The 15,439-nt window shown below is 48.8% G+C and overlaps 1 protein-coding gene across 2 annotated transcripts in view; it reads right to left on the bottom strand.

Annotated features, from left to right (window-relative positions):
* Positions 1 to 1,976: 1,976 nt before the first annotated feature.
* Nsun5 (Nop2/Sun-like domain containing protein 5) overlaps positions 1,977 to 15,439 on the bottom strand; it is a 45,668-nt gene continuing 32,205 nt past the window's right edge. For both annotated transcript variants that reach the window (XM_065435352.2, XM_065435351.1), the window contains exons 4-5: positions 5,107 to 5,222; positions 1,977 to 3,157 (exon numbers count right to left, since the gene is read on the bottom strand). In XM_065435352.2, the coding sequence (XP_065291424.1) occupies positions 2,626 to 3,157; positions 5,107 to 5,222 (648 nt within the window). In that variant the 3' untranslated portion in view covers positions 1,977 to 2,625. The remainder of the gene's footprint in view (positions 3,158 to 5,106; positions 5,223 to 15,439) is intronic.

The following is a 15,439-nucleotide window of genomic DNA, read 5'->3' as shown; positions in this document are numbered from 1 at the left end:
CTGCACCGTCGACTTTTGTATGTTTTCCGTGGTCAAATAACCTGCTTATTACAATGCCTTGATGCCGCATTATCGGTTATAACGATGAAGTCTGGCTGCTGGGTGTCTGAGGCGAAAGGTAGTGAAGTGCGAAATCCTTGAAAAGAAAAGGAGAAATTCAAGCCGCTGCACGATGGGCCGCTGCTCCTACAGCTGCGCGCTCATTTTCCAGCCATCTCCGTGCGGCTCTCTCCCGTCGCCCTTCCATCCCTCCAAACACGGATGGGCTGCGCCCATAGCTCTACACTGCCCCTCCTTCCGAAACACAAATGGACGGCGCCAATGGCACCGCAAGCACATTAGGCAGATTGCTCGCACGTTACTCGCTGGCTCAGTGCAGTTCTGCGAACAGCTTAATCGCTCGCATTCATTTTTGTTGGTTGTGTCGAAGCTGTTCCTGGCCATGCGGTTTCTCAACTTCGCTTGACTCGTTGCTGAAACATAAGATGGCTGATCCGCCTGCAGATCATCGGCAATGCACGACATGCACGAATGCCGGTGAAAAGAAAACACAGCTATAAATTTGGAAAAGTGCTTCTAACCAATGAGACGATCGTCGTGAACGTGCTTGCATTGGATAGCGATGGCGTCGACTGCAGTGATGACGTGGTAGGGCAGGTTGCCTCAAGTATAAACTTCATGCAAGCGATCTTGCACGCGACAGCGACAAGCGACGCGATGGAGATGGCTGTCGCGTTCGCTCGTCACCTACAAGTCGTACCCCATGCGAGCAACGACTTCGAGCGACGTCTCCCCAGTGTTGCCGGTATGACAGCAGCAATATAGTTGCCGAAACTAGCGTGACACGTGCTTTATTAACTTAAGTTGATGTGTTTTACTTTAAAAAGCAGCATAAAATACTTGTCAAGCTCTTGCAGTAGGTTCTTATCCTTGCACATATGAAAATTCAATCGTTTGCTTGTTCCGTACGACAACCAGAAGTACTTGAGTTATGTACATCAAGTTCTGGCTTCGTGCTATTGGCTAGTCGCTCAAAGCACTTCCGGGCGACGAGCGACGAATTCTAGATTTGCAGAACCAAACGATCGCGCGACAAGACCGAGCGATCTGTTCACGCGGCTGCCCAATCCGTCGCTCGAAGCCGTTGCTCGTCGTTGTCGCGCACAAAATCACGCTCATGGGGTTTAGCCATTAACATTGTCCTCACAGGAGGCCCGGCATGATTCAGTTCCTTTGGGGCTTTGTTTTTGCAAGGAACCTTCTGCTGCACTACGTGGAGTGCTTGGATGCCTTGGAGAAGGATGTTGGCAAGCTTCGCATAAAGCATGCATGGCTGATAGACATAGGCTTTCCTCGTGCAAACCAGTGAGAGTTATGTGGCGAGATGCTTGTGGCGATCTCTCCTCAGCGTTTCTTCTGGATTTTTCAAGCTCACAGACTGCCAAGGCAGCCGTCTTGCATATTTTAAAAGGCCCCTTTTGGCGTTGCCAAAGTGATGTCTTGGCGGTGTTCGCATATCGCTTGCCACCCGTGACACCTCTTTGCAGTTGTTATAGCAGTGCCATTCTTTAACGCCGGCAGCCACGGCTTGTTACATGCGATCGGAGTGCCCACGAAACAGTTAAACGAGTGAACACAATCAGCAGCCAGGCAGAGGAAGGTGGTGGGGAGGGGCATGGGCCTCCCCACCATTTTCTCACATCAGCTCTGCCATCCCCTATTTTGATTTTTTGATGCAACCCGGTTATAACAATTATAGGCTATAACAATGGAATGTTCATGGCACTTGAATATTGTTATAAGTGGGTTTGGCTGTACTACATTGTTTTAAGGGACATGCTAAAGGCAAACAATTGTCTGACTGAGCCGTGCCACCCGTACGGTAGCAGCAGTATGGATGTACCGTCAGGATCGCTCCAATACTAATGGTGGCTGGTGACATCGCAAGCCCCATAAAATGATACAATAAGCCAAAGGCAGAAAACAATATCCTAACTTTATTTAATGCAAAAATGTGCTTAGTGACAGTCGGGGTGCCAGTGTTACAATGAAAACAAAGGACGTCAGCTTGAAATCGTTTTGCAAGAACTCTTGTAAAGCTACACACAGGCAAGAAAAGGGGCTTAAAGGTGAAACTTTCAGTCCATTTGCTTCAAAAGTATGCTTCTGACAGTAAAGCTGCCAGTTTTTTCACTTATAGGGATAACAGACAATGGAGCAATAAAGTACACAGGCATGCCCCACTGACCAGCACAGCGACGTTGCCCCGTTTATATAAAACCAAAGTCAACATTTGTAGAACTACAGCTGAAAACCAGCATAAGGTCATTTCTTCAAGCTCTATGCTTCTTTTTACGGATGGCAACTGTCATGCACTACCTTAAGAAATAACTTGACAGTGCTTAGCCCTATTTGTAAAAAAATTCATATGCATTTCACAAATGCACCAAATGCATTGTAGTGGCACTTCCGGTAATAGTGAAAGAAGGTTTAAGTGAATTTTGGATAGTGAACAATACAAACTAACGACTCTATGTCCAGAGTGTAAAGGCTCGAAGTTTTCACATAATGTCCCTGCATAATGCAAGTAACAACTATGAGGCACAACCTGTGCTTCCTTATAACTCAGCATTGGGATGCTTTTTCAAAGACGGCCAGGAAGAAGCCCCTGGTGAGCAAATTGTCTGGTCCAAGGCGCACACAGTGGCTGCCCTGTGAACCTAGGCCGCGAAAAGGTAGCTCAGGCAAAGCGCGGGCCAACACAAAACGTTCCTTAGCCCATGCCAGAGCTTCTGCCACCACATCCTCGTTTTCCTGTCTTAGCACGGAGCAGGTCGAATAGACCACACGCCTGCAGTGGGGAAAACGCAGGGCATGTTTTAGCAGCATACTCTGCACAGAGCTTAGTCGCCGCAGCCGCTCTTTGCCTTCAGCACTTTCAGGGTCCAGGTCTGGGCCTGGTCGGTCACAGAGGCCTGTACCAGAGCACGATGGGTCTACCATGATGAGCTCAGCAGAACTCTGAGGTTCTGCATGCGGGTCAATCTCCAAGAAGTCGGTCTCCTGCACCCAGCAGATGGACTTGAAGCCGCCGTTTTTCACCAGCTGTTGCATTGCTTCTACCCTCTCCCCACTCCTGTCCACAGCCAAGATCCTCCTGAAAAGACAGTGAGCAGGAGGCTCAAACCATCAGCTCAGGCATACCAATAGCAACAAATTTAGACACCATGAAGTACTATTTTCAACAGTTTTGGAAGGGCCAGAACAATGCATAGCATGAAAAAGAACAAACCAACAGACATTCAACTGTGATGCTTTTTCTTTCGAGGAACCCGTATGGGTTTCCTTTGTAGCGATTTGCTATGTTTGGGTCAATGTATAATTTTCCCTTTTATAACTACTTCTCTCCACCTTGTAGGTTTCTACAGAACAATTACATCAAACAGACCGAGTTCAGAAAGAAAGAAGATAAACACAATTTAGCTTTGAGGCTGCCAATTCATGATAGAAATTAAAGCATCTTTCGGTGAGCTGTTATAATTTAGAGCTCAGTGGTTTTATGGTCCAGCAGGTGAGTGGAGACACCACTGCGCATGTGTGGTACGCTGAGGCGGCTAGCATATTTACGGAGCAGGCCGCTCGCTCACTGGTATCCTCTCCCCAGTAGAGTGTGCGCACAGAGCAGCGTTCTTGTGAAACAAACATGGTGACCCCCCGCACAAACAGCAGCATGTCGTTGGCGTCATTTCAAAATGTGGCGCTGGCTCGCCTGCAGGCGAAAAAGCCTCGGAGGTGTTTCACCACCAAAGAGGACCTCTGTATCCTGCGAGAGGATTCAGCAATAAAGCCATTTGGCAACAATTTGAAGTGGACGACCGCAATCGAGAACCTTAAGCGAGCGTACTGTTTTTTTCATAGTAACTCCAACCTTGTTCGACAGGTGGTGCAGCAAAGTGCTCTGCTCGACTGAGCGAGGGATTGCTGAGCTAAAGCTCTTCCTTTCATGAGGCACTCTTCCATATTTACATTATGTACAAGACTGATGCAGAAATACAGAAGATAAGAAGTTCACGATAAGAAGATTAGAAGTTTTGGCTCCCAATCTATTTTCCAAGCGTCTGTTTCCTCTTTTTAACCTTTCCGTCAACCTGGTCCCGTTGCCTTCCCCCAATCCAGCATAAGGAGATGGATGACATGTCATGCCAATCCATAGGTTGATCCAAAACACACGCACATCACTGTGCATGAACAGGGATAAGCGAAAGCACAATGACCCCGTCTCCAGCACAGACATGGCACTTTGGGCTGATGTCAGGTGATGTGAAGAAATGTCTCCCTCTTTGCAGAGCATGAGGGAGACATTTGCAGACTTTGCATGACAACAGGGGCTGTTGGCATAGGAGGTGGTTCTGACGAGGTCACATTGGCTCGTTCACCATTGTCACATCCTCCGTGAGCAATTGGTTTTGTGGGTTAAATGGCCTATCACAACAGCGGTGATAGCTCTGAATGCGGCATGTGACAGCCCGCGAGGAGATTTGCTGGTGCTGGAATAGGAAAGTGAGTGCATGCCAGCGTTCCTACATGATAAGGGCAGGCAAGTACTGCTGGGAAGCTGCTGTGGTGAGCAACTATTGTACTCAATCGCTTGCACCTCACACATTTTCTTGTTTGCATAGGATCTAGTTGCCGGAAAATGCATCATACGATAGCATTTGGCAATGTATGGAATGTTGGAGCTGAAAATTTGTGTTTTCTGGGAACGTAACAACCAGGAAAAAAAAAGTGTAACTGTATTGGGTTGTTTTTGTGTTCTCAATTGTGAATGTGGATGCTGGGAAATTGTAAGACAATGGATCGCATCAACGAGGTTCTACTGCATTAGTTGCTTTTTCAAATTATGTGGGAATATATTCATTGAAAGGGATCACACTTACTCCAATATAATCTCAGTTTTAAGAAAAGGTGTAGTGGGGCCCTTTTTTGGCTGCTATTTGTCATGCAGAGCTTTGACTATTGACTACATGCACCTTCCCCTTTCCCGAAATATGGCACATAACAGAGGACAAAATTCAGGTATGAAAGTGAAAGGTTCCAAGTGCTCACCCTGTGTTATTCATAAGCGCTGCTGCATACGAGGTCTTCATGCCTGGGGCTGCACAGGCATCCAGTAGTACTGCACCTGGCTGGGGATCCAAGGCAATCACTGCCATACCCGACGCCTGCAAACGCATCACAGGTGAATGAGTTCCTTTTAATTTGCAGCGTACAATAATTGAAGCGTACAATAATTGAATTGATAGAAATTAAAGCATCTTTCGGTGAGCTGTTATAATTTAGAGCTCAGTGGTTTTATGGGCCAGCAGGTGAGTGGAGACACCACTGCGCATGTGTGGTACACTGAGGCGGCTAGCATATTTACGGAGCAGGCCGCTCGCTCACTGGTATCCTCTCCCCAGTAGAGTGTGCGCACAGAGCAGCGTTCTTGTGAAACAAACATGGTGACCCCCCGCACAAACAGCAGCATGTCGTTGGCGTCATTTTAAAATGTGGCGCTGTGACACCAGCTTTCAAGGAACGCCCACATCTTTAGATTCCCAGTGTAAAGATACAGCTAAGGGTACTGCAGTAAATGTTTGCACTCTAGCGGTTACATAATTTGACTTGTAGTTTGGAAATGAAAGCCGCATACATATTGTTACAATGGGGTGCGTTTATTTAAAGATGAATTGGTGAAAAGGGGCCGCGCCAACACCGAGCCGCTGCAATGACAATCGCACTTCGTTTCTCCTCTTCCTCCGTTCTTCCTGTAGATTTAGCTTAACACTCCTCCCTTCACAGACGAAGACCGCTGGGCGAGTAACTGTTACATCCACTCAGAGCCACGGGGATGACAGCGTTTCAGGTGAGCGACGTGAACAAGCTGCATCTCCTTAGATCGATAGTCATTAGAAACGAGACGACCAATCCAACAGGTCACATCACTTAGGCAATTGGTGAAGACGAAAGGCCCAGTGTAACGAGCCAGAAACTTCTGGCACAGGCTGCACTTGCAAAGTGGTGTCCAAACACATACTATGTCCCCGTTGTTGTACGACACATTCTTATGGCGTGAATTTTAGCTAATCTTGGAGCGATCCTGGGATGCCAACGTACAGAGCTAAGCTATGCGGCGTGCTTCCTCAGGGCGGCAGAGAGTCTGGGCAATAGAAAAGTCCGCATGAGGAGTAAAAGGTAGAATGGTGTCAAGGAAGCTACGGGGTGGTCTGGCATAAAGAAGATAGAAAGGACTGTAGCCGGTAGTTTCATGCTTTGCAGTGTTGTAGGCGTATGTGATAAATGGCAAGATATCATCCCAATTTTTGTGCCTAGAATCAGCATACATCGAAAGCATGTTGGTCAAAGTTCTGTTAGTGACAAAAGCGTGGCAGTTTGGGCGAGTTGGTATGTCATGACTGTTTTAGGTTTGTAGCACAGCTCAGAAAGAGCAAAAAAAGGAAGAAGGTAGGGGTAATCAAAGGGAACAGAAAACAGGGTGAGCGCACTCTGATTTTTTTTTTGGTTAGTGAGCTCGACAAGACCATTTGCCTGCGGGTGATACAAGGTCGCGTGGCGAAACAGGCAAGCACAGAGATGCAACAGCTCTTCGACTACGTCGGCCACGAACCGGCGACCACGATCACTCACAATAACATGAGGGGGTCCATGACGCAGTATAACGGCAGTATAACGTTATGCAGTACAACGGAGGACAGGAGGAAGCTCGAAACATCAAGAGCAGTTGGCATCACTGCGGTTTCAGCATAATGCGTCAGATTGTCGACACAGACTATAATCCAATGGCGCCGCCATCAGCTGCACAATTATTCTTGTAGAGCCCAGGCTGCGTTTGTCACGCTGCTTTCCCCAGAAAGTGGCCAGGTCGGGAAAAATGAATGTCGTTGATGGCGGCGAGAAATTCATCGAAATTGTCGGCGTCACATGCACTTCTTGGTAGAGAGAGCCTCAAAAGACAGTCGGCGTCTGCATAATGTCGGCTACTCTTGTAACGGACTGCAAAATCAAATTCCTGCAAACGTAACCCTTATCGAGCAAGGCGGCCAGACGGGTCACAGAGACCAACCAACCAACATAGTGCATGGTGATCAGTAAGAATCGTGAAGCGGCACCCGTAGAGATATGAGCGGAACTTCTGGACTGCAAAGACAACAGCGAGACACCCTTGCTCAGTGATGGTGTAATTCTGTTCGGCCTTGCTCAACGAACGGCTGGCACAGGCAATGGCATGTTTGGCGTCACCAAAATGCTGGACGAGGACAACGCCGAGGTCGATTCCACTTGTGTCGGTGTACAATTCTGTTGTGGCAGAGAGGTCAAAATGGCGAAGTATGGGTGCAAAAGAGAGCAGGAACTTCAGTTGACGAAACGAGGAATCACAGTCTGCTGTCCAAATGAAAGGGTTATCCTTGCACAGTAATGAAGTCAGAAGGGTTGTTGGTACATAGTTGAAGGAAAAAAACCAGTCACAAAACACAAAGGACAAGAAGAGAGGTTTACACCACAAGTCAGAGGGTAGGCAGTATCGACAAAGTTGGGCACAAAACGTCGGAAGTACGAGCAAAGACCCGAGAACCTCCTCAGCTCGCGTTGTGACTGCGGTTGTTTAAAGCCACTAACTGCAGTGACCTTCTGTGGGTCTGGTCACACCACCTGCTTGTCCACTAGATGTCCAAGTACTAGAACCTCTCGTTGGCCAAAGTGACATTTCTTGGAGTTGAGGGTGAGGGCAGCTTGATCAAGGCACGTCAGAACAATGTCGAGTCGATGGTTGTGCTCTGCAAAAGTGCGGCCAAAAATGACGTCGTCTAGATAACACAAACAAACCTGCCATTTCAGGCCGCACAGTACCATGTCTATAAACCTTTCAAATGTTGCAGGTGTGTTGCACAAACCAAAGGGCATGAAATTGAATTCAAACAAGCCGTCTAGGGTCACAAAAGCGGTTTTCTCTTTGTCAGTTGAATGCATGGGTATCTGCCAGTAGCCCTATCGGAGGTCTCCAGATGAAAAGTAGGGTGCGGAATGAAGGCAGTCGATAGCATCATCGATCCGGGGAAGTGAATACACATCCTTTTTCGTCACAGAATTGAGGCGCCGGTAGTGGGCACAAAACCTCCAGGACCCATCTTTCTTCTTCAGGAGGATGACCGGCACAGCCCGAAAGCTAGCGGAATCTTGGATGAAGCCTTTGGCTAGCATGTCATCAACCTGTTGAATGATGATCTTGCGCTCTGACGCGGACACTGTAAGGCTTCGGGGTCCGTGCCTGATGGGATGCACGGACCCTGTGCCAATCCTGTGGCGAGCCCGCGTAGTTGCAACGTGAACTTTGTTAGCGTTCTGAGTGAAATCAAATAATGACGCATGCTTGCTAAGGACGCTGGGGCGATGAGTCTTCAGGGAAACCATGGTCAGCCCTGTGCTCTCGGGATTCGTGTGACATGGCATCAGTTAAAGCGCCTACGCTGACATTGGTACCCACTTCAAAAGAGGCAAGTCGCATACTGCTGGGTAGCACAACAGACTGAGAGGCTAAATTTGACACCCACAGTGTAGTTGTTCCGCAGGCCACAGGGAGCTATGAGCACACTTTTCTTCACAACCATCGAAGGCACAGGCTCAACAATTGCATCAAATATATCGGTGTAAACACCGCAAGCAGCAACTCCAACTATGGATAAGGAACGTGACGGTAGGGCAGCATCTTCAGTCATGGCGAGAGCATGTGATCAGGTAGCAGGTTAGTTGGCAAGAGGAGATAGGAAAATCTCGCCAGTACCGAAGTCAACAGTGGCACCGCACTGTTGTAGGAAATCGAGGCCAAGAATTACGTTGTGAGTGGATTGAGCAAGCACTGCAATTGAGCAAGCACTGCAAAACTGCAAAACTAAATGTTCGCGGTGCATATTCATGTAGGTCGGAGCAACTCTCTACTCACAGCACGAAATGCATTAGCGTTATCCCAGCAAAACGTCACTTTACGGCCTAGTCGGGTTTTTAAATCCAGGCTGACAACGGAGACACTCACTCCTGTGTCCACTAAGGCCAACGCAGCAACATTGTCCACTAAAACATGAATCTTGTTATGACACATGGTGACTGGCGGAGGCATAGGGGCATGTAGTTGATGATGACTGGCGACCTCACCCCCCATGGGTGCGCTGCCTAGTTTCCCGGCGGCGGTGACGTGAGATCTCATTGTGGAGAAGGAGACCCGCACTGGTGTGAAGGCGGCGGCATCAAGCTCTGCACAGAAGCTGTAGAGTCACTACGGTAATTCGCCTGGCAGTTTGTCCTGCTATCGAAGTCAGAAGGCCAGCGTGTCCGGTCACCGTGCCGATTGCTACGCCGATAAAAAGTGTGCGGTTGCTCATGGGATGGTGGTGATGTGCGGCAGTGATGAGGACAAAATCTGGGGGCATGAGAACGAATACTGCATTGGAAGCAGATGGGGTGCTCATGGGACACACCGAAATTGTCAGTAGCAGGATAACTGGCAGGGCCGTCCCACTCTTGAGAAACTGCAGTTGGTCTGGGTGAGTAACTGTCGTGGAACTGACAACTGGGATGCGCATTCATAGTAGGGTTTGGCACTCTTGAACGAGGAGCGAAGTTGTAGGTGGCTACGGAGACAGCGCTGATGGACATCTCACGGACGTTGATGATGATGATGTATGGGGTTTTTTGGCGCAATCTCACGGACGTTGCAGTGAGAAAAGGGCTCTCCAGCCCGTGAAGTCGAGAGGGAAGCCGCCTCAAGTCGGTCAAGCTCTTCGCGCACCACTTGCCAAATAATTGATGCAAGCAAGGTCGGATGAAGCTGAGAAGACGTCAACACTGGCGACGTTAGTTACGTTGGCCAGGCGGCCAAACTTCGGTGTGATATGCAGAGCTTTCGAGGCTTCAAATGTACGGCAGTGCCAAATGACATCACTTACAGAGTCCAGGCTGTTTTTTCCGATGAGGAATTGGTACACGTCCTCGACGATCTGTTTTAAAAGATGACCAACTTTGTCCTCTTCTGTCATCTATCTGAAAGTCCAGGGCCTTGCACAACTTCAGCACTTCCTCGATGTACGTCATGCAGGTTCTGCTGGGAACTTGGGCTCGCTGCATTAGGGGTTTGCTCTGCACGCTTCTTTTTAGCTGCCGGATCTCCGAAGCACTTTCTGATTTCGTCTACGAGCTTTTACCACGTCGTCAAGCTTTCTTCATGGTTTTCAAGCCACACAGACGCGGTTCCCTTGAGGAAAACGGCAGCGTTGTTAAGCTGGGTGGTGGCATTCCAGCCAATGAACCGACTTGCACGTTGGTAAAAGCTGAGCTGTCTGTCTACGTCTTCATCAGCTTTTCTGGCGAAGGCTAGTGGTTCAATGTAGGGCTGCGATGGGTAGCTGGAAGAAGGTGGTGGGTTGTTGCAGTTGGAAGCCATCTGTTGGGGCAGACTGGCAATTCGGTGACTTCGGCAAAGCTCCACAGATTGCGCTTCTGCGGGTGGTTCGTCGTGGTTCTTTGAGGGCGCCGTTGTATTACCTCGCACCGTCCACCAAAACTGTTATGGTGGGGTGCATTTATTTAAAGATGAATTGATGAAAAGGGGGCAGCGCCGACACCGAGCCGCTGCAAAGACAAGCGCACTTCGTTCTCCTCTTCCTCCGTTCTTCCTGTAGCTTTAGCGTAACAATATAGATGAGAAAAGTGAATCTGGTTGCTTCATAGTCAATTCATCCCCATACAACACTTGGGATCACTTTCAAGCAAGCTGCTGCTCCACGGCAGTTTCGATGCTTTTTTTTTTTTTGTAGGAGATATAGCCCGAGAATGCCTGCTCACAGGCACAGGTTATGGCAAAAAGGAAGCAGTTTGTACTGCTCTACCAGATAGAGAGAAAGGAGCAAAGTAAGGCCCTCCACACAACAGACTGGCAGTAGGAATACAAGTCATCCAGATGTCGCGACAGGCACAAATTTTATGAAGAACTCCTGAATGTGCACTCCACGTTGCTGGACTGCTGCCTATTCCAGAATGAAGTCTGGCAAGACTAAAGAGATCCCTTCGTGGCACAGGCTGACCATATATAGAAAGAATTGAAAATGTGGCTAATTGGCAAATGTGCATGTTATGGCCAAAGTGCCTAGGAAGACAAAAAGGTGCCATTTGTTGATGTACAGTCGAACCCGGCTATATCGAACTCGCAAAAAAACGCCTATCAGTTCGATACAGAGCATAATTCGATATAAGCCTGCTAAATAATTGGATGTCATAAATGCACATACCATTTATAAAATCACTTTATTGATGAAACTAGCTTCGTTTCGCAAAGAAACAGTCCTGCATTTTCTTCTGCTTGGGCAATTTCGCTGCATGCGAGGCACGCACTTCCCCACATTGTCTAAGGAGTCGGAGCAGCTGAGGCCGCAACATTCCGCTTTCGCACAGAAGCACCGGACTAGTGCGAGCGCACTTCGGAGGATGTGGGCCAAAGACGGTCGTTGCTTTCCTCGTTGTGCCCATTTTCAGTTGTGCTCGGCACGATGTCGGCAATGTAGTCTTCGTTTCCGGGCTCTACCGTGGTCGCGACACCATCATTTGCGCTCACTAACTCGCGCACCGTTGATTCGTCAACAGCTTCCGGAAATTCTGACAGCTGGCTCCAAACCTCGGCAACAATGACAACGGCTTCGTCGCATTAATCAGAATTTACAGTCATCACCGAGCACGCGGAAGTCGGTACGGCTGAAGCTATTTTGGATGAACCACTCGTACACGGCCGTGCATACGCGTCGGGCGCCACGGGCACTACGGGCACCGGGTCGCGAGTTAGGCCGCTTTAGCCCTAATTTCCCCCTTCAAGATCGTGCCGAGAGTGCACCTCGGAATCTTGTACGTTGCAGAGACATCCGACTTGTCACCGCATTCGACCCGGTTTATGATTTCGAGCTTCACGACGAAAGGCGAATTCTGACGCTTCATCACGGCAACACTGCGGGAGAAGGCGCACACAATGAATCAGATAAGCAGCGAGACAACTCGCACTTTCGCCAACTTGCATGACGAGGGCACAAGAGCCTCTGATTGGCTGTCTGGGCAAGCGCTGCAGGCGGGCGGGCCAGGATCATTTTTTGTAGGGAGGTGTCGGCGGCTCCGAGGTAGCGCGGTCGCATAGGGGGAGCGGTTGGATGGAGCCGCGCCGCCGGGTTTTCCCTTCACCGCGAGGGAAAGCCAACTTCCGGGGGCACTTTCCGCCGCTTGACGTTCGATATATCGGGAGTCGCTATTAGTTTTGTTCGATGTATGCATAATTTTTGCTATATATACTCATTGTAACTATACCGTGTCCATAAATTGTTTGATATAAGGAATAATTCGATGTAAACGGGTTCGATATAGTCGGGTTCGACTGTATATGGTTTTGTGGCGCAAGGGCAAGTAATGGTCAAAGAGCACCAAGAAATCGTATGATTTAGTCATTGATGTGGTCAATGACACAGCGTGTATGCAACATGGCCTGTACAGTGGCCTAAAACTGTGATGTGTCAAGTACGCGAGTGCCACGATCGGAGTGGGTCAGCCATGCGAAGACGGCGAAGGTATGCTGCAGCGGATGCACGAGCGTGCTGAAGAAATAATTTGAACAGCAACAACAACAAGCGAGCAGAGATAGAGAAGAAAGAAGAAACTGGGCAAACGTGGAACAACAAGCCTGCGTGGAGGAAGGAGTTAGCCAGTGCTCCAGGCGCAGGAGTGAAGTTGCAGGGCGTCATGCCCGTGCTTTGTGCCTTTTACTGGACCATGGCGACCTTCCAGAGGCATGGTCACCGCATTCTGATCACACGCAGAAAGGTCCTGATCGATGTGCGAGAAAAGAAGCCCATGCACCGAGGCAGAGGTGAAGCGATTGGACTTGGTGTCTGACGTCAAGATCTCTACCTTGTCAAGGCCACCCGCCCATCGCAGCCGGACTTACTCCTGCATTACTGGATCCTGGTTGTTCACCTAAGAGTGACTAGGATTTTTCTTCAACAGTGCCTGTTCTCAGCACTGCTTCTACACACTGAGGGCTGCCTCTGTCGCCACCCCAAGTTCATCTCGCAGCTCCGCTGCAGACCATGAAACTGTAGGCCCTTTCTGACTGACACTTTCTTTAGAGACCTAATTTTTTTTTTGTGTGTATGTGTTTGATTAGTTTGCAGAGTTTCTCTTTTTCTTTGCGCTGGATTTTCCTTAATGAATGGCTTGCAGTGTGGTAACGAACGACTTTGTCACTTCATGCGCTGAGGCTGTTTCTCAGCAACAATGAATTAACTAAAAGAACCTCATCACACCCACAATTCCTCTGTGGCCAGGCACCCAGACTACAATATGTTGTTCAGATGCATAAATAGTAGACAGGGGCAAATGATGTTCAATAATTACAGCCTTCTTATGCTCTTGTGGTGACATCAAAGCCTTGATGACCCTTGAAGTGAACGTATCACAGCCACCATCTTGCATGTAGTTCAGATTCTCCAACCATGCGATGCCACTACGTCATGTTTGAAAAAAGGGGCAAAATATCTGCTCTTCGCCGTCGCAGCATGCTCGGGTATGTCCCTGTTGCAACGCTGCAACAGGTGATCTACTGTAGATGAGGAAAATGTCCCCTCCGCCCTTCTTTTCAGGATGAGTTGCGCATGGCACCAATGTTTTTTTTTTTTGTTGCAGTATGTGGTGGCCTTCTCCCCACTGATACTTTCAACAACTGCTCCGTCGAACCTTTCTCTATGTAAAATGGTTAGTGCTGCTGATGGTGGCTATAAGCATGACTAAGAGGTTCGTCACTGCCACTTTTGATGTGGCTATCGTGAGAATGCGGGCTGCTGCTTCGAAAACCGTCTTGGTAGATGGCCTGGAGACTGCAGTGCTCACTACCTCGGTGGAACACAACACTTGTAATAAAGACAGATTGAGACTGAAATATATGGAACCTTCAGTGACGTTGATCGTCAACTAGTTTTGTTTCTTTTTCTTTCTAGTGCCTACTTTTTTCTTTTTTTAGCATTCTACAAAGTATGGGAGCACTAAAGGAATGTCCTAGGCTTGTAATGGTAAATGAAGCTTTGTGCCTATAAACACAGACAAAAAGCGAAGGAAATTGCTATTGGCCACAGTAACTGTCTAGTGCACTCTGCTCACACCTGAACAGTGGTCAGCAGTGGAGGAGGGGTGGCGATAGAAGAGTAGGCGAAAAGCTTATGTGGGCATTTATAAGCTATTCTTTGTCATCTGTACATGATCATCATCATCTGGGGTTCGTATGGGGTTCTTTTTTTTTCATCGCTTCTGGAGCTTGCTTTTGAGTGTGATCAGTGATGTGGGCGTGGTTGGTTCGCCGCATCTTTGACGCAGAATAAACGTCGTGATAACTGCTGTGTCACAAGAGATGGAGTGTGCTCTTTGGTCCTCCATCATCTGACTCCCCCCGCTCAACCTCCTGGAGCTTTGATCGAGTCGCCGATTGTGCCAACTGTCCACCAGCATGTCGCAGGACGAGCCAACAGGCACTTCTACTTCCACTATCTCGGCCTCGGCTATCCCAGCCTCTTTGTATTGGATTGTCAGTGGACACCAGCGTGATCCCCATCTGTTTGCTGGACTTCGCGGTGAAGATGTCGAGGATTGGCTGGAGGACTACGACCGAGTGAGTTCGGCTAACTGTTGGGACGATATGTCCAAGCTACGTCACGTCGCCTTTTATCTGACAGGAGTAGCAAAGACTTCGTTTTTCAACCATGAGGTTGATTTCACGAACTGGGGCACTTTCAAGCAGCAGCTCCACCAAGTCTTCAGCACACCGGCTGTTCATTCCACCCTCGCAAAAAAGACGCTGGACACTCGCAAGCAACAACTCGGGGAATCATATACGTCGTACATCGAGGATGTGCTTGCTCTTTGTTGACGCGTGAACACGGCCATGACCGAATCAGACAGGGTTCGCCAGATCCTCAAAGGCATTGGAGCTATTACTTTCAATGCTTTAGCCATCAAGAACCCAGCTATCGTCGCTGATATCGTCGCTACTTGACGCCTTGACGAACTCAAATCAGTACGGTTGCAGCCAGACACCATTGCAAACACTACCGCCGACGACCCCACATTACGAGCAATGATCCACACAATAATTCGAGAAGAGCTACAGTATCTTGGCTTCACCGCAGGGCCTATGCCTTCTCATGCATCAGATACCAATCTCCGAGCCGTTGTCAAGGAGGAATTGGCCTCCATGGTTGGTGCAGCATACACGGACCCTCTGAACCCTAGGGCCGCGACAACGTACGCACAAGTAGCCGCAGTTACTCCCGTCATCGTTCCACCGATGCCTCCAAAACCAACGCCGGCC

This window comes from Dermacentor albipictus, chromosome 2, assembly GCF_038994185.2.
Source record: "Dermacentor albipictus isolate Rhodes 1998 colony chromosome 2, USDA_Dalb.pri_finalv2, whole genome shotgun sequence".
Classification (NCBI taxonomy): domain Eukaryota; kingdom Metazoa; phylum Arthropoda; class Arachnida; order Ixodida; family Ixodidae; genus Dermacentor; species Dermacentor albipictus.
Note: the sequence above shows the minus strand (reverse complement) of the source record. Positions and strands in the feature narration are given on the sequence as shown.